This window comes from Eumetopias jubatus, unplaced genomic scaffold (genome assembly GCF_037043125.1).
Source record: "Eumetopias jubatus isolate StellerSeaLion01/CBP00866 unplaced genomic scaffold, mEumJub1_p1.0 scaffold_17, whole genome shotgun sequence".
Taxonomy (NCBI): Eukaryota; Metazoa; Chordata; class Mammalia; order Carnivora; family Otariidae; genus Eumetopias; species Eumetopias jubatus.
The window spans coordinates 25,179,481-25,199,684 of record NW_028274823.1 but is presented as its reverse complement, the minus strand read 5'-3'; the positions used below and the strand labels follow the sequence as shown (position 1 = coordinate 25,199,684).

At 41.0% G+C, this 20,204-nt stretch overlaps 1 protein-coding gene across 1 annotated transcript in view; it reads left to right on the top strand.

Annotated features, from left to right (window-relative positions):
* SORCS3 (sortilin related VPS10 domain containing receptor 3) overlaps positions 1-20,204 on the top strand; it is a 608,461-nt gene that overhangs the window by 532,011 nt on the left and 56,246 nt on the right. The window contains exon 14 of the mRNA XM_028098753.2: positions 5,254-5,361. Coding sequence (XP_027954554.1) covers positions 5,254-5,361 — 108 coding nt within the window. The remainder of the gene's footprint in view (positions 1-5,253; positions 5,362-20,204) is intronic.

The window sequence follows — 20,204 nt, the reverse complement described above, 5'->3', positions numbered from 1 at the left end:
GCAACTGACCAAAGGGAGGAACACTGATTCTCAATGACCATTATAGCACTATTTCTGTGCTAGAGACTTCTGGGGAGGACTTGGTTATTCTTGGAAGATTCTGTTCCTTTTAGTGGATCTCATCTCAATATCATAAAGTCATAGATGCTAGAATAAGGAAGGGTTTTAGAGAATACGTAGTTTGGGTTCACACCTAGTGTGGCAGATACCTCTCTGACACCCCAGAGGATCACCCTACTTCACCACAATGCCACAGAGCTGAACAACTCACATATACCCAAGACAGAGTTCCCATCTTGTATAATGGCTTTAGCTGTTAAAAGATTGTTTTTATGCTGAGCAGTAGTGAATCTACTTATAATTAATGTCCATTAGTATCTGTTCTGCTGCCCAGAGCTATGCTGAATAAGTCTGATCCAGAATTGCACATGATATTTAGAATCATAGAGCTAGAAAGGACCTCAAGAGATTTCTTTGTCTACCCTTTCTAAGTTCTGGAAAATGATCAGAGATGCAACTGAGAACAGATTTTATGCATTTATGCATTCATTCCTCACACATTCATTGAGCATATACTATCTATCCAGCATTCGTTTAAGGGCTGGGTTGTAAAAGTGAACAAGACAAAATACTTGGGAGCTTAAATTCTTGTGCAAAAATATTTGTTCTCTTTGGAACAGTTATGAGAATGGAAATATTTTCTCCTTTATTTTATCTGTATTTTTAATTAATATTTTTATGCATCCAATGACTGATTTCTTTCACAGACATTTCCCCTTTTCAGTAGTCAACAAATAGGTTTGTTTTTATTTGTTTAACTACAGCTTTCTTACCAAAAAAATTAAAAGGCAAGGTAATGAATTCAGCTCTATTCTTCTTTTCCCTAAGCTATCTTCAATTCATATAACCTGTTTCTAGAACAACCTGTTTTTTAACTTTAATCACATTGATTGTCAGTTTCTCTACAAGGATTGTAACTAAACCTAGTATTTAGGATTTAGTAGGATAATTTCTTCTATTATTCACGTTATCTATCTGTGAACACATACTAGACTCACAGTGGCTTCATCACCTCTCACAATAGTGTCATTTCTAGAACACACTTATGATTGACAGTGACCCTAGTTGTTTTCAGTTTGAGCTTATCATTAGTTACTGTTTTCCTTTCTCTGGCTGTGGGGCTTTTTTTTTTCTTTCTTATTAAACATTCTGCTTTAAGTTAGTCCTACCTTAAAAGTGACTTCCAGATCTATATTCCCAACTTTGATTACTTCCTGGAAATTTGGATCCATCCATCCAAAGGTCTCCTTGACAGTACATCACAACATGGAAGTCCAAAAAGCATCTAAACCTTGAAGTGAACCAAACAGAAACAAGCAGAAAGCTTTGCTTCTCCTGTTCTTCCCATTTCCCGATCTCAACTGCTTAACCGTAAAAATCTATGTTGTCCCTGATTTCTTTCTTTTGCTCAAGCAACCTGTATACATTCTATCACCAAATCCTATTGATTTCACCTCTAAAAATATCCTTTCCGTCTCTTTCTTTCTAGACTACTGTAACGTTGATCCAGACCACTTTTCTTACATGGTCTCTTAAAATTGTTTCTCTTTCCCCTAGTTCATCTCCTTGTATCCATGTTGAGTCCTGACAATCCATTCACTATAAAGAAATGAAAATTATGTTTTAAGGTTTAAATCAAATCCTATTTCTCTCATTTCAGCTGGAAATAAGGTCCTTCATGGTCTTCCTGGCCTTATTTTTTATTCCATTTCCTTCTACTAATCTATTTCCCCACTAACCTAAGGCCACTGACTGTCTTTCTGTCCTTCCCACACAGCACCTTCCTTTCACACTAGATCTGCCCTCTGTTGGAAATGGCTCTCACCTGGGTCTTTGCATAGTTTAAATGTCACCTCTTAAAAGAGGACTTTCTTAGATTTTCAGTACAAAGTAGCTATGCAGTCACCCTCTATCACATCACTCTGTTTTAACTGTCTTCATGACAAGTATTTATAACTCAGATTTTTTTTACAACTCATATTTTTCAACCCATTTGTCTGAATATCGTTTGCCTTCTCAAGTTAGAATGTAAATTCTACTTAAGCTAGGGCCTTCCCTTTCCTGTTCACCACTAGGTCCTTTGAACAGAGGCCACTGCCAGACCAGGCACATAAGAGGTGTCAATAAATATTTGACCAAGGAAATTTATTTTATTTTGATCTTATAGTCCTGTCTTGCCACTACTTGGAGGTCTGTTGGAACTTCATTTACATCTATCTCTCTGAGTAGTGACATTCCTACCAATTTCACTTTCAGCTGTGGACCTAATAAAGAGTTCCCAATTCCTTTGTCTTGACCATGAAGGAGCTACTGAACTGAGTGGGGGAAAGAAGGTGCATCCCTTGGGGAAACCATTCACTATTGTTACTTCAGAGCATTAAGGAAAACTCCTAGCAATCAAAAAAGACTAGCTCTCACAAATGGCAGGCCGTCCAGACCCAAATTTCTGATACCTAAGAGATTAAATTTTCTCATGTCCTATTTTTGGGAGTTTGTTTAGAGAGTTTTATTTTGTTTGGTTTTTAATAATTACCTCAGCTCACAATCGTCATGTGTTAGAAATTACTAATCTCTTAAAGTCACCTGCATGGCACAGTCCTGAGCTTCCAAGTGGTACGTTGACCATAAATGAAAACTGCGGGATCTGTTCCTCGCCCTGGCTCTGTAGAGCTGTCCCCTTCCTTATGCTTATAAGCATGGATTATAATGGCTTCCTTGGACTTCAGTTATTGTATATGCTAGCTTTCCCACCTGGGTTTTGGCATTTCTTAGTTTTTCTTCTGATCTCATTCTTCCTTCTAACTCATGCTTCTTCCCCTTCTATATGAAATCAGTTCATACAACAGGCCTCTTATCTCCCACTTTTTCTTTCCAACTTGGGCTTGGCTTTTCCTTGACACCTCCATCTCAGAGCTAGAAGGCTGTGATGGCCCCTCCTTGTCTACTCTGTGGCATTTTGTCTTCATATTGTACATAGTAACAATGACTGTCTTCTGCCTTGTTCTCAATGGCAGTGGCATGAAGCCTCCTCCTTCCCTGGGATGCTGGTAGCACCCACTGCTATTTACTGTGCTAGTGTTAATAATGACCTTCAGTGGTCAGGAAATTCTGAGAAGGACAGAGGTCATCAGCTCACTTTGGCTTCTTCCTATCAATACAATAATCAGTTTATCCTAGTCGCCCAAACAGAAAACCAAACAAATGATTTCTTATCTCCTAGACTTCTCTCCTAGTTAAATAGTTAGTGGCCACAGCATACTCGAAAACAACTATGATTATTTTAAGAACCAAGCAGATCCATGTTAAGAAAGGTGAAGTCCATTCTCAATTGTTTTCCATTTTGAAATAAGAAACTCATTTTCAAGAAAAGCCATTCAGATCTGCCCAACATTCTCTAGGTCAACTTGGTGGTTATGTAACCTTCATCCTATTAAAAAAAAAAAAAAGTGTGAAATGACCAAGTTCTTAAAAGTCAAGACAATATTGTTAACTGTCATCATCATGTACATTAGATCCACGGGATTCACCCCTCTTGCATAACTGCAACTTTAAACCCTTTGACCAATGTGTCTTCATTTCTCCCTCCTGCCCCCACCCTGCCACCCCTGTTTGATCAAGACCGGCTTGATTGTGGCAGTCTTTTCACAATGTATACATATATCAAAATATCAAGTTGTACACTGTAAATACATACAATTTTTACATGTCAAAAATAACTCAATAAAATTGTTTTTAAAAAGTTAAGACAGACACTGATAATTTATGAACTCATAAAAACGTAATGTCAGACTGTCTGCTTTCCTTTTTTTTGTGAAGATAGACTTAGGTATACCACAAATTAAAAAAAAAAAAATGTTAAGAAAGTATAAGACAAAGAGAAAGAGCCAGAGAGGGTGAGAGAGACAAAGAAGTAAATACGTAGAGAATGGACTGAGTAGGTTGACTAGTAATGGGCAGAGGGACTCCTGCATCCAGTTCATGGATGCCAGCATAAAGCATGCTTCAAAAAAAATGGATGGATTAGAAGAGTGTGGTAAATCATTCTTTATTTCTTTTGTTAATTTATTCATTTAACATTAAATAGTGCCAACTAGATGCCCATTTTTCTGCTAGGTACTAGGAATGCAAAAATGAATAGTATGGCCTTTGACCTCAAAAAACTCACAGTTCAGTGGAAAAATCAGACCTATATTTATTAAATATCAGGTAAGAAACATTATAATAAAGATGTATGGGTGGTGTTAAGGAGTCATTCAACAAACCAGACATACATGACCAGTGAACTCCCAAGATTATAGTTTTGAATTGGTGGATTTAGAGTCCATTAAGAAGTCATCACTCAGCATTATAAGAGGAGAAGCCTACAGAGTTCCTTCAGTTGAACTCAGAGAATCCTGAGTTATGGAGTCAGGGAAGAAATTAAGAATTAATTTAGCCAAGAAGGATCACAGGGAATGAAGCAAATAAAGCTGCCTTGGGGAAGAAGGAGGGTCAGGTACTTGATAATATCAAGAAAGGGAAAGAAGCAAGCACTCAAAATTGCCCCAGTCTCCTCCACTAGTAACCTTCCCTTTAAAGAGTTTCAGGTGCTATAACCACAAAGGGCCGGACCTTTTCTTACTATTGGACGAAAGATGGCACAGTATTGCCCAGTTCATCTTAGACACTCAGCACTCATCTCTAAAAGCTCCTGAAAGTGGCACTGGGGAGGGAAAACGATCCTAACATTCATTCTGAACAAATAGGAAATGGCTTCTTTTAAAGTTTGATCTGAAAGACACACACCTCCCCTCCCATAGGGTACACCCCGCACTACTCAATTTATCTGTGTCAGAGACTCCACAGACCGGATTGATTGTGCTGTAAATTGAGCCTCGGGTTCCATTCGGAGTACTTGAAACGTGACACTCCATCCACTAAGCCTTACTTCTTGGGTTGTTTTTTTTTTTGTTTTTTGATTCTAATATGTTGAAATATTTCTGCAGTTCTGGTGCTGTCTCTGCCTGGGCCAGGAAATGCAGTTTTGATCAAATCTCGTAATAATATGGGGAGATGTTGAAGATGAATGTCTATTGATAATTCGAACTGCCAGAAAGTGAGATACAGAGGAGAATTTAATAACCTGAAAAATGGTTGCAAAGGAGTGTGGTTTGGTTTTCAGCTGTCTCTTTCCTGTACTTGTTTCTAACCCAGGGTGAGTTTTGACGAGGGCCATTCCTGGGACAAGTATGGCTTCACTTCGGTTCCTCTCTTTGTTGACGGGGCTCTGGTGGAGGCAGGAGTGGAGACCCAAATCATGACGTGAGTACTTATTTTGCTGTGGCCAATAAGAGCCCGAGACCTGGTTTTGTCTCCACTGAGGCAGGGAACCCCAGAGCATTCCAATCTGGTTCCTAGTTTCCTCATCTGTAAAGTGGATATATGTGTTCTTATATCCACCGATTCAGAAGGCCGCTGACAGCATCTGAGAAGCTAGGCTCTTAAGTGACCAGTTGCTTCTAACAGTATTTAAGATATTCTAACAAATTTCCATTTATTCAAAATCCAAGCAAACAGAAAGCTTCAGTCTTAAGACATGTCTTCTTTCTTTCCAAAACAGTCCAGAAGGGGGCAAGGGACAGGGACAGTCACAGGAAATAAAACAGCCAACATACTGAAATAAGAGAATATTTTAAGGGAAACTCCTGGAGTCTGTGCCACACACACACACACACACACACACACACACACACACACACACGCATACATACACACAAACGACACACACAGAGTTGTCATTCTACTTCAGATTAGTTTTCTGTGAACATTTTTCTATGTTCCTTTACACCGAGAATAGATGATCTTAAAATTGTAAAAATCCCCAAAGTACTTTCTGAATATTAAAGAAAATTTTAATAAGTTGGTACTAGTTTTTAAAAGTCTATCTAATTCTAATTTCTGAAAAACTGATCACCTATGTGTTTTTGTGTGCACATGGATATGTAGGAGGATATGGGAGGATAGTCATGGTAACCCTCCACCAGCCAATACCACCCTCGCCTCCCGCACTTTGAAGTGACTAGAACATTGTACACCTTCATCTTCGCTGAATGGAATGAAGGGAGTTGCTCCACAATATTAAGGGAATCTGCCATGTTGTGGGGTTGGCACAGATGGGGCTCACAGAATGCTTCTCTGCTGGTTTGGGGGAAGAGTGTGGTCTTCTTCCCATAGGGAACACTGCTGTTCTTTGAAACTTTGCGTTCATGAATGTCTTTATAGTTTGAATCAGTCTTTTCCGGGATGAGACTCATGGGCTCTGAGGAAGAGGCAAATACAGGGCAAATGGCTAGTTCTGTGCTTTACTTTTTCCCGAGAGTATCAGTTAAAATAATCTGTTACAACTACAGCTGTGCAGTTTTGTCCAAATGTCATAATCTGGCCCCCAACTTGACTACTTTGCCATGGCCCACCTCTCTACATCCATTCTCACACCCAAAGTGTTGACTGGCCAGACCTCTGGGCTTTCCGAGTGACAGCAAATACTCAGCTGTGGTGAAAACTGGTACACAAATTGGGGAAGACAAACAAAACAAATAGACAAAAAGCTCATCTCAGATTTAGGGCACCTGAGTTAGGATTCTGTACAATCCAGTAGCCGTGGCTTACCTGTCTGGTAATTCTTTTCTTCATTTCTAAGATAGAATCACTCCTTCTGCCTCTTTTTAAAATGTTGAAATCCTAAAAATCTTCACCTTTTTAGCAAATTAGCAGAAGTACAGCAAGGGTCTCATGTCTACAGGACTTGTCTAGAGAAAAAGTCTAGGATTCCCAGTGTCCTCATTATTAAAAAAAAAAAAAAAGGTTTTATAATAGAAAACCTGAGTGGTTCCACAAGAATGCCTTTAAAACATTTAGGGCAAGTGTAACAAAGAGTGATTTTAAATTCTCTTCTTTAATTCTCTCTGAATTTTCTAAATTGTCAGGGTAATATTTTCTCTTAAATCTAAGGGTGGGGGCGCCTGGGTGGCTCAGTTGGTTGGGCGACTGCCTTCGGCTCTGGTCATGATCCTGGAGTTCCAGGATCGAGTCCCGCATTGAGCTGTCTGCTTGGCAGGGAATTTGCTTCTCCCTCTGACCCTCCCCTCTCATGCTCTTTCTCTCTCTCAAATAAATAAATAAATAGATAGATAAATAAATAAATAAAAACCAAACCTCCAAGGGTGGTGAACTTGTCTTTTAAAGACTGAACACTCATTTTTGAGCATTTGCTTTGTTTTACGTGCAGGGTTGGGCCCCAGAGCTCTCTGGTTGAAAATGGAAAGATACGATATCAAGCCCTAGGAAGAGCTGCTCTGATCCTCCCAAGGGGTGTATTGCATTAGTAACTGATGTCTGTAAATGTGAACCTGTATTATGGCAAGACTTCTCTGGGCAGTTCTGTTGTAAAATGTGAGCAAGGATTTCCCGTAGAATTTGTTGCTCAGGATGTAAGGCTGTAATTTGAGTTTTGTCCAGTAATTTCTTCCCATTTTCCTAAAGTACACCCTCCACAGAATTGTCTCACCAACCAAATTTCTAATTAAAGTTCCTAAACAAAGAGACTCTTATTGTTAAGCTGAAAACTTGCTTTATTAAGAGTTAACAATATTGTATGCAAGTGTAGCTGTGCAAAGCATAAACAGTATTTAAGATACAGCATATTATCATTAATGCTTTGAGTCTAAAGCTTCAGCATTTGGTGGATACACAGCAATAATGTGTGTGTAACCTAAGTGCTAGATGTTTAAAGTAAGTATAATATAAATATTATTTCTAAAATGCAAATGATTTGGTAAATATATAGATATACATGTATCACAAATATGTATATGCGAGTGTATGTGTAGACGGTTGCATACACACGTATCCATGTATGTATATACAGGGAGGGATAGGTAACAGAGATACACTGAGAGAGAAATCCCAAGGACTTAGGGTCCTGGCAAGACCTTTGTAAGGTTATACTGTAAAAAAAAAATAATAATAAAAGTTAAAAAAATTGTTGGTACCTATGTGGTAGAGACTGTTCTAGATGGGCAAATCAGAAATTCCTGTCTTCATAAAGTTAGCATGCTTGTGCATTAAATAAATGTGACATACAAATGACTCTGTCATTTTACCCAGAATACTCTGCCAGGAGATTAAGATGTTTTCTTACAAATTCTGGGAAACATATGATATACTGGGAATACCACCATCTTTGCTCATGAGGATCTCTGACGTGAGCTAGCTTTTGCAAATTATGTCCTATCCCTCACTTAGTCACTAGCTATAAAAAGAAAACCTTCCACTTTTCTAGGACTTCCTCTGATATGGCCATCAAGGAGTTAAAGTAGTGAATTCTAAATTCCATAAGGAGGCAAAGGTACACACGTTCAAGAAGATTGTATAATTTGCCTGAATTTATTAAACCAGATGTGGCTGCTCATCACAGTCAAACCTGACATGGTCCTCGAATCTTGGGCAGTGAAGATATATATGGTTCTAAAGTCAGGTGCTCCTTGCTTTTATATGAAGGACACATACCGCTCCCTCTTCTTTTTAGCTTTCTCCTCATCCCATAATGTGATTTATCCTGCATTTTCTTGTATGGGGCCTCTTTAAACTCATTGCATGCTTCTCTTGGGCATTACATTGAACAATATCCCATGTACACCAACCTCTACATGACCGGGCATTCCCTAGCAAGTCTAAGGCTACAGTTTAAATTCTGTGTTCATCTAATCTTAAATGGTAATAACTTTTTTCTCAGCTTCAGATGGAGTTTAGCTGGTCACATGGATATGAGGGAGCTTGACCTCAGGGCCAAACCATTTACTGAAAAGACAAGATAGCACTCCTGTTTTCCTTTCCTCCCCACTAACACTCCGCAAGAGCGGCAAAGCTTCTGCCCCCTTCTACCTTCTTTAGCAAGATAACTTTAAATGCTAGTAAGTAGAAAAGGAACAAGGGTAGAGCACAGTTGTGTTACATGGGATTTGGGACAGATAGGTATTTGTTCTTTCATGAAATTAAGATGAGTTTGGAAGCAGTTGTCCAACCAAGTATAAGCAATTCAGGCTGCCTGTTTTTAACTTTTTATTAAATTCAGAGTTTCTCTAATACGAAAACTATCCAGATGTGGTCAGGGCTGTTTAGACAACCACAAGCGTGAGCCCTGGAAAGATTGCCAAGAGGCAATTTCTGTCTCTGCCTTAGATTTGAAAACAACTTTAAAATCAGGTGACCCAAAAGGCCAACCAGATCTTTTCCCTCATGGAATGACAATGACATGGATTGAAGTAGGAGTTCAAAAAACTTGATATATCCCCTAAGCACTGTGAGGGCAAGGGGCCCATTTGGGGATAAGCGTGCTTACTCTTGCCATTTAACCAAAACTCACTCATGATGTAGGCTATTTGCTGTGTTTTTCTCCTCACAGTTAACCCTGACTCTAGCTCAGCTGTGGTCAGAGAGGAAGAAAGGCTAGCTCATTCTCACTAAGGTTTTATTGGCTTCTCTTGTTACCTTCATTTGGTGGATTTAAATATTTATCAGTTTAGGATAGGTAATTTTATATGTCAGCTTGTCAGGGCCACAGGGTACCTAGATATTTGATTAAACATTATTCTGCATGTTTCTGTGAGGGTGTTTTTATTTATTTATTAATTTTTTTATTAACATATAATGTATTGTTTGTTTCAGGGGTACAGGTCTGTGATTCATCAGTCTTACACAATTCACAGCGCTCACCATAGTACTTACCCTCCCCAGTGTGTTTTTGGATAAGACTAACATTTAAATCGGGGTGCCTGGGTAGCTCAGTCTTAAGCATCTGCCTTCGGCTCAGGTCATGATCCCAGGGTCCTGGGATTGAGCCCCACGTCGGGCTCCCTGCTCTGAGGGAAGCCTGCTTCTCCCTCTCACACTCCCCCTGCTTTTGCTCCCTCTCTCACTATGTCTCTCTCTGTCAAATGAATAAATAAAATCTTAAAAAAAAGAAAAGACTAACATTTAAATTGGTAGACCTCATAAAGCAGATTGCCCTCCCTAATGTAGGTGGGGCTTATCCCATCAGTTAGAAGTATGAATAGAACAGAAAGGCTCACCTTCCCATGAGCAAGAGAGAACTCCCCCTGCCTGGCTGCCTTTGAACAGGGGCATGGCTTTTCCTGGCATTTAACTCCAACTAAAAAATCCACTCTTCTTGGGTTTCAAGCCTACAACCACTCTTATCAGCTCTCCTGGGTTTCCGGCTTGCTGACTCATCCTACAGATCTTGGGACTTGTCAGCCTCCATAATTGTGTAAGCCAATTGCTTATGGTAAATTCTTTTTTTCTTTCTCTATCTATATATATTTATGTATACACATGTATGTGCACGCACACACACCCACACATACAGTTGACATTTGAACAACACAGGTTTGAACTGCTCAGGTCCACTTATACGTGGATTTTTTTTTCCAATAAATACAGTACAGCACTAGAAATGTATTTTCTCTTTCTTATGATCTTTTTTTTCTCTAGCTGACTTTATTGTAAGAACATGGTATATAATACATATATACAAAATATTTGTTAATTGACTTTATGTTATCGGTAAGACTTCCAGTCAACTGTAGACTACTAAGTTTTGGGGGAGTCAAAAGTAATATACAGATTTTTTTAAATTTTATTTATTTGAGAGAGAGAGAGCATGAGAGAGAAAGAGAGAGAGAGAGATCACAAGGAGGGAGGAGGAGCAGAAGGAGAAGCAGGCTCCTGGCTGAGCAGGGAGCCTGATGCGGGACTCTTATCCCAGGACCCTGGGATCATGACCCGAGCTGAAGGCAGACACTTAACCACCTGAGCCACCCAGGCGCCCTAATATATAGATTTTTAACCATGCAGAAGCTTGATGCCCCTAACCCCTGCATTATTCAAGGGTCAACTCTATGTACATATCTTATTGGTTCTGTTTCTCTGGAGAGCTCTGAATAATATACAGTTCATTATTGAAAATTATGTAATAAGCTTCTAATATGTTTCAGACTCTCTTAGAGGGAATTAAAGAGGTAAATACAATTCTTTTTACCTATAAGGAACATTCAGGCCAGTGTGTTGGGTGAGGGAGATAACACCAATCATCAACAAACCCTAGTTGTATTGCCGGGATATAAGTAAAAGGAAGTGAAGACTTCACACACACAAAAAAGTTCAATTGAGTTGGTCTTGAAATTTCAATAGCAGTTTACCAGTGAAAAGCCAATTAATAGGTAATAGAATGTAAACTCAAAGAAAGCACAAATTTTTAATCATTTTGTTGAGTACTGTGACCTCAGTACTCCTCCTGAAAGGGGAACTGCCACATTGTAGGAAGTCAGTAATTATTTGTTGAAAGAATGACTGATTTGAAGACAAAGAACACAAACAAAACAAAGAGCCATGGAAGAGTGCATGGCTGGGTGTCAAGAGATTGATACCGTGAGGGTTCTTAGGTTATGTTTAGGAATTTACCTTATCCAAAGTGATGTTCTTGAAATTGAAAATATGGTAATTCCACTCCTCTTCTCAAAACCTCTAGAAGGCTGTCCATTGCCTTTAGGATAAAATCCAAACTCATTGAATGGCCTACAAATATCTACACTGACCACATGACTGGGACCTCATTTTTGGCCCCCACATTCTGACCACCTTTCTCTGACCCAATGGTGCCTTCCTGCCCTGAGAATTTTGTCTGCATATCTGCCTAGAAGGTGGTTGCACTCCACACTTGAACAACCAAACTTCTAGGTATCTTTCAGGTCACAGCTCACAGATCAGCTATTCTAGCACACCTTCTTTAGCCCATCAGGTCACACTGGGGACCCCCTTGCCATATGCTGTCTTAGCCCTAGGTAGTTTCCCTTTGCACTGCTTTCAACAATAAATATTAATAAATATGGCATTTTTTGTAACTTCCTCCTCATCTTCATCTGCCTTTAAGAAAGACAGACATATGTGTGTATGTGTGTAAACACATACATGACTTCTAAGTTTTATGAGGGAGGATCTTTGTATATTTTGTCCTTTGGGTGCCATATGTTTATCAGTTTTGTGCTTGCACTAAGGATTTCATGGCATATATGTATTGAATGATTAAATGTATATGTGAATGAGTTAAGTGTATTTTATGGTCCCCCGATAATCTTTTTTTTAAAGATTTTATTTATTTATTTATTTATTTATTTATTTATTTATTTGAGAGAGAGAGAGAACCAGTGGGAGGAGGGGCAAAGGGAGAAGCAGACTCCCTGCAGAGCAGGGAGCCCAATGGGATCATGACCTGAGCCAAAGGCAGACGCTCAACCGACTGAGCCACCCCGGTGCCTGGTCCCCAATAATCTTCCCACGGTTGTGATTATAGTGACTTCCCTGGACTCTGAGGTGCTATGATCAGAATCCAGTAGTTGCAAGTTATGGGGACGTAGGGGTTGGGTAGGAGTCAGAGCCTTCTGTGTGCAGAGGTGTCTATGGAGGATGATGAGGCAAGGGGTGGAATGATGCATGGGCACAACGGGGCAGCTAGAGAATGGGGACCCTCCTGGGAGTGATCCTGATTTCCTCCACTTTTCACAAGAGTCCCCCAGCTTCCACTTCTGGAGGCCAGTGCTTGGGCAGCAGGGTACCTTCTAACACTAGCTCAACAGGGGAATTTGTGTGAGAGAGACAGTCCCCGGCTTGCAGGCATGAGATTTGCTTACTTTCATTGCTCTTTTTTCCACTGTCTTTTCAAATGTTATTATTTCAACATCTCCTTGGTAACCTTGACAGGAACCATCTAGTCTAGCCTAATTCATTGTGAAATGTGACCATTCTTATTACTTAAGGCTGAGAAAAGGGCCGGATGATTGACAAGCCAGAGGGCCTATTGCCATCTCAGGCAGTAGCTCTCTAGCTGCTGAGATGCATGTGCTGCTAGAGCACTCGGGCCTCTTTGGTCTATTATTTGCCCCCAAATTAGCCTTTATGGAAAGCTCTTTTCTTGCGTGTCTCAGATGTGGAATCAGATGGAAAAACACTGCTTTCCTGCATCCTCAAAGCTACATTTGAAGTTTTCTTTTTTTTTTTTTTTAAGATTTTATTTATTTGACAGACACAGCGAGAGAGGGAACACAAGCAGGGGGAGTGGGAGAGGGAGAAGCAGGCCTCCCGCGGAGCAGGGAGCCCGATGCGGGGCTCGATCCCAGGGCCCTGGGACCATGACCCGAGCCGAAGGCAGACGCCTAGTGACTGAGCCACCCAGGCGCCCCTGAAGTTCTTTCTTGATATGAAATATTTGAACCAACTGGCTGTGATTTAGCTGATCTTCTACAGGAACTAGGGAGAACCTGGCAGCCTCTCAGGGGAAAAAAACAATGAAACCAAGAGGGAAGTCCTGCCTCCCTGGAAGAAAGTGGACACTTCTTGCCAGGGGTCAGAAGTATCTTCTTACTAACCTGTGTCTGTCCAACACCCACTTTTGTGCCAGGTATCTGAGCAGTTTCCCAAATTTGATTTCATAGATTTCTCACAACAACCCTGCCAAGTTCATCAGATCATTATGACTGGGCAATTATGGACATGGAGGCTCAAGAGAAATTCAGTGCTCTGCTCACACGTTCAGGAAGAGGCAGACTGAGAGCAAGGGATGTGAATTTCAAACATCAGGCTCAGAGCTGCAATTGGAGGAAAGGTAGTAGAGTTCGCCAAGGTTTGTTCAATAAAGGAGCATGGTATGTGGGGCAAGAGTCGTGGGATGCTAGTTATTCACTAAGTCTTGAGGGGTGGCCACCGTGCTCCAGACACCAAGTCAGAGCAGATCTATTCAAACGCAACCTGTTTGAAAAGATATGATGAACATGTGCTAGACCTGGAGAACAATGAAGTTGGAAGGTATGGGGCAAATTGTAGTTGCCATTGGATATCAAAGAAGCGATTGCAGAAAATACAATAAATGCAGAAAATACAATAGCTAGAAAAGGCTTTGTGGCTCTGCAGAGAAGAAGGAGAGAGGGAGTATTATGAGCAAACATGGAGCAGTAGACGGTGCCTGGCCTGCAGAGGCGAGAGTGAGCGGTAGGAAGGCTAGAGATGCTTACAGCAAATTGTCTAGGGCCAATTGCCTTGCTGACTCCCTGGATAAGTCCAATTCTAATTGGCATAAATCTCTGATCCATTGTTCCACCAGCAGAACTAATAGCCATAGTAAAGGGGGGGAGATAACATTTTGCCTAGAAAATTATGCAAACCCTGAAGATGCAGAGGTTAAAAAAAATAGAGACCTTCTTTCCACTTAAGAGACTGTGACCAGATATTAGCAGGGAATGTGCCCTCAAATCTAGCCTCAGCGCCACACAGAGACCCAACCCTGAGCATAAATGCATTGTTTAGCCTCCAGTAACTGCATCCGATAAAGTCATTGGAAGTGAACCAGCGCTGCTTCCATTGATCTGTTTTTCAATTCTCTGTTGTTTGCTGGAAGAGCCCGATTTTACTTTGCCCAAAGTAAGTCATTCGAGTAATCGGTAAATCCAGTGGAATTCTGAAGTCATTGCCTCTCAGGCTGGCTGCTGGGTTCACATCCTTCACATTGTCAGCCGACTTCCATCATCCCAAAAGCACACTCCTGTTGGTGCCAAGGAACACAAAAGCAGCATGTGTGCCCACATAGGGGCTTTTGGATGTCATTGGGCTGGCAACAGCTTGGAAGGAAAAGACTTATTTTGACCAACAAACTGCTGTGTTGGATGGAGCAGTGGCCAAGAGCTTGGGTGTTGGAGCTCCACACTCCGGGGAGAGCCCTCAGGGTACCATTACCATCCCTGTGACCTTAGAAGCCTCACCTGCTCTCCCTCTGAGCTTGGCTTTGCTGGCATGGATGTGGGAATTAAGTGAAATAATCTCCACAGGGGGACATTAGAGATGTTTGTGGCCTCCGTCATCTAATAAGCAAGAAATGGGTCACTTGCAGGGAAGAAGTTTGGCCCCTTAGAAAGGGGTCGACAAAGATCTTCCCTAGAGATTTTTGATTTTGCTGGCCACAGGGTCTTCGAGTGCACCTACTTGACTCCTGATCTAGGGTGAAAGGAGCCATAGGCACTCACAATATGCAAATCAATGGTCATCAGTGTGTTCCCATAAAACTTTACCAGTGGACACTGAAATTTGAATTGCATGCAATTTTTACACGTCACAAAGTACCATTCTTCATTTACTTTACTTTTCCCCAACCATTTAAGATGTAAAACCATTGTTAGCTTGTAGGCCTGCCAGAATGGAGAGCAGGCCAGATTTGTCCCACAGGTTGTAATTTGTGGACTCTGAATGAGAGGGCACATGGAGCTTAATGTATTGTGACTTGTTACAAATATAATTTGAATTTTTGACCCAGTTTCTACGAACTTTGCCCACTCACAACCTACATGCCCAGTCGCACTCCTTTATGAAAGATTGAACAGGCAGATCATTTGGAATGCCTTAGAAGTTTCCTCCTTTCTTATCCTAACCACACAGGCAGGGCACCTCTTTTGGGAAGCCCTCCTCAATTCCTTCAGCTCTTACTCATTCCCTTTCACTGAATTTCTTAAGCTGCAGGGTTTGGCTCACAGGTGTATTTAGTTTGGTCTGCATTTTTTTAAATGGAGCCCAAATTTGCAAAGTTGGAAACATCTGGCAGCACTGAACCCAAATGCCTGTAGTCTAACAATTTTCTGGAGCTGCAAGGCAGCTGCCTGCTTCGGACTGGGCATGCTCTTCTGGGCCCCACCTCTCACCTGATGTACAAGAGTCTGCTCCCCTGCTTCAGCTCCCTCATGGTCCATTTAAGCTGCCCTTCTGGGTTCTGTAAAATTTTCAATTTGTGATTTCCACTATAGATCCTACAGCCACAGTTTCATACCTATATTGTTTCTTGCAGTTCTCTTTGAGGGTTTCAAACATGCAGTAATGAAGTACAAAGAATAATCTCATAAGCACCAGTGTACCAACCACCTGGAATTAGTAACTTTTAACACACTATGACTTTGGCTTCAGATTTTTTTAAATGAATATACAGGGAATCCCAGGAGAATTGCTCTTCTCATTATTGCCCTGTTTCAGACCCTTTTCCCTTACTCCCTACACAGATCAGGGTCTGCCGTGAATTTGATGTATAGCCTTCTAGTGCATGTGTTGATACATTTAGTACGTGTTTAATTATCGACAGAAATATATGTAATATGGATTTATGTGTTTTTAAAGTGTATAATTTATCTAAGTGCTATCATTCTCCTACATGGGTCTGTCTCTCAACATTATCTATCTTGGGGCATATCCATCTGGTCCAGACACTTTTAATGCTATATGGCGTTCTGTCATGATAGGAATACGCACAGTTTATTTCTCCATTCTCTTATCAATGGACATTTAGGTTGTTTCTAGTTTTGGACTATTTTCAGCAGTACTATTCTATCTTTGCATATGCCTCCAGGTGCCTACATAGAATTCTTGTAACCCTGTACCTACAAGTGGGATGGCTGGGTCATGGCAAATTGCCATTGTCTTTATTTTTGCACTGTTTTCTGAGTGTTTCACGTATTGGTCATTTCTGCAGTGGGAGTGTGAAGTCTTTTTCAGTCTGTGAGATTCATAGGGTTTGCAACTGTCTTATTGGTCATCTTTTAGAGCCCTGAACATGGAGGCTTGTGCACGATTGGTGCACAGCAGATACATGGTGAGTGAATAATACCATTGGACTGCACTGCAAACATTTAAGGGCAAGGGCTGAATTTTATGCTTTCTAGGATTCCTTTTATCTCTTGCTTCAGGACTTGAAGTAAGAGACTGAGAAATACAATGCCATGGGAAAACCAGGTGGCACTCCTTTCCTTTCTTCCAGCTCTTTTGATTTCCATCCATTTCCTCCTGTCTTGAACGTCCACCTTCTCCCTCTTGTGTCCATCACTTAGATTCCTCTTCTTCCCCCAACTCCTGACTCATTATTCACAGGTTCGCAGACCAGAGTTTCTAAACCACTATTATGGACTTCAAACTTTCTAACCCATTGAATGAACCTATTAAGTTTTGAGAAAGGAATTAAAGTTGTTCAGACATAGAATGATTCTTAAAATTCATTGCAAAAACCCAGCTTTCTTTCCTTTGCCTTGTTGGTTCCACTGCCTTTTAGTTTCTTTCTTACTCTCCCCTCCACTCTCTGCCTCTTCCAGGTCTTATTTTCAAACCTTCTAATCCCTGCCTCTGTCCACCATCTCAAGGATTGGAGTGTCATGCTGTGGGGATGGGCTCTGCTCCCAGGATCCCTTGCTGCTGGTCCCCTACCTATTTCTATTAAGGTCTGGTTCCTGTCTCCCTTTCACTCAGTGCAATCCCACTGCAGCTGCTGACCTCCTTTAGTGCTAAGCCATCTACACCCTAATGAGAAAACAATCAGGTGGCACGGACACACACCAGTAGCCAAGGATGCGGCCTGAATTTCTGGAGACCGACAACTCTGGGCTGCTGATGGCTGGCCTTCCCAGAATACGGCTTTCTGCTTTGGTTTGAATTTAGTCCTCAGCAGCTGCTTCCATGGAAGCAGAGAGGAAGGCTCATGGAGAAGGAGACAAGAGGAGGCATGGGGAGCCTTGGCCTTCCACAGAGAACTAGATATTTAGAAAAGGACTCAGGGGTCCACATGTATCAAGCTCCTATTACAAGAATATTTATTACTTCTTTATTCAACAGGAAGCCTTGCATGCCCACTACAAAATAGACACTGTTCTAAGAGTTCTAGGAGCTGGGCTAAGGCATGCACAAGATAGTCAAGGGCTCTGCCGATGGGAAGTTTGTGTTTTAAACCCTCTTGCACACCCCATGGAAAAAAAATCAGTTTTGTGTGAGGTTTATTTCAGGGCTAGAGTTCATGGAATCTGTTCTATAATCCAATTATGAGCTTTTATTGGTGTGGTGGTAGTGGTGGGTACACATGGTTGGGGGGAAGGGATGGGGGAAAGAGAGAGAGAGAGAGATTGCCATAAACCTCAGGGAACCCCTAGCTTCCAACAATTCCAACCCCGGCTGTGGTTTCTGATTATTGCTTACATTCTAGTCTGAGAAAGAACAACACTGTGAATGAATAGAAGGGAACCTCACAGAATAGTAAGAGTGGTTACCTCCAGTGGGGCTTTTATTTTCTCATCTATACATTTTTATAGTTTTCTAATTTTTTATAATGAGAAAAGGGAAATCATTTATCAAAATGTACACATGAGAAAAAAAGTATCTCCTGGGTAATGAAAAAGAGGAGCTGCATTTAAGTATATTTGGGTGATTGTGTGGGTCACACTTACTCTACCTTTGAGGCTATGACCTAAAGGAAGGGAGAGGCCTAACTATCTACCATCACTTCCCAGTGCTAACTAATGCTCTGAGTGAATTAATACAAAATCATTTCAAATAAACAGGCTACTGGAATCCAATCAAAGACCAGAATGGAAAATAGACAAATCCCACTCATAAAATAAAAATTCAGGAAATTGCCAGATAGTGGCTTCTGATGAAGCAGTGCTCTAAATAATTTCTTCAAGGTCATCTGGTTAATTTATGATGCATTTGTAAGTTATTGTGTATTTTAAAAATTAATGAAAGATTTAAATATAACAGGGTTGCCTGTGACCTTTTGTGAAATGACTTCATCATAAATCTGCAGGCATTTCAGAACTGTTTTCCGGGTTTCTAATAATTTGCTCTCAAATTAATGACATCCAGCCAGTGAAAGGAGTCAAGGCTGGGTAAAAGGATTGAGTTGGGATTTGCGGTTTCCTAGCAATGGCTAATTCTGAGTCCTGGACGGAGGTGGCAGAGAAGATGGTGTGTGACTCACCGGAATCCACAGCAGGTTTAACTGTTTACTTAGAGAATGAGAAATAAATCCAGTGTGTCAATAGGGGAAATTACAGGTAGCCAGACGAGGTCATTGCAGAAGATTTGATTTGGGGCACATTTATCTACATGTCAATGTGGAGGTAGTACCTGGACCGGTGGGAGAATTCTTCCCTGGGACCCACAGGGGTTCTCCCTCATTTATAAATTGAAGGTTTATGCCTACCCTCCAGCTTGCCAGTCTCCTGTGAAGCTCAACTTAGACTCCATCACCCTAGCATCTCTGACCTTCACCTATCTTAGTGAGAACAGCTAAGCTGTTTTTGGAGAGAAGCAGGCTCACTTCCGCAGAAACCAGGGACATCATTGTCTCTGTCATTCTGACGATTCATATGATTCGATAAAGTGTATAGAGGAAAATTCTACATCTTAACAAATCAAAGAAAATCCTCTTTCCTAAAAGAAGCTGGAGCACACATCTGTAGTTCTAGATTCGCATGCTAGAGTTTGGAAAATCCAGAGCATCCTTTAGACGTAGAAGCCTGAAGGAAGAGCCAGCAAAATGTGGAAGGTGAATCTTGGCCGAAGACTTCCCTTTTTTGCCATAGCCCCAGATACTATCTCTAGTCTACTCTGAGTTCCACCAAGTAATGACTTATAGCACTACTGTTATACATGGCACAGCATGACTCAGCCTGCATGCTGCAATGGTTTCCTGTGAAAAGCAATCAGTGTGGGAGGAAGAGTTAGGTTTCTGGAGACTTGGGTCCAGTTCTTTGTGTTCTTGAGCAGACTACTACTTTGTTTCTCCAGCCAACGTGTGAAGGGGTTGGGTCAATGGTTCATCCCAAGGACCCTTGGATGACTAAGACTTTATAATTCTGTTTGTCCTTTTCCATGCCCCATGGACTCGCAGCTAGAGAAGGAACCAATAAAGGTGGTCATGGTTCAGATTCAAATACATAATTGCCCATATAGTAGATGCTTAGACCTTGAGACAAATTGGGTCATAATTGAAGCTCTCTGGACACATCTTCTCTGCAGATTTCTCTTTTCTTCCTTCCTCCAACTGTGCTTTCAGTTTTATATATTTCACAGGGTTCCTGCCTTTTGTGCAGGCAGCCTATAAATGAGCTGGTACTAAGAGGACCTCAGTGCCCATACCTCAGTGCCAAACTGTGCAGTCAAATGATTTCTAATGAATCATGAAACACTTAAAAAGGTGTATGGGCCTTGCTAAAATTATAGTGCTAAAACTGTGTTATAATATTAGTAGCAACTGC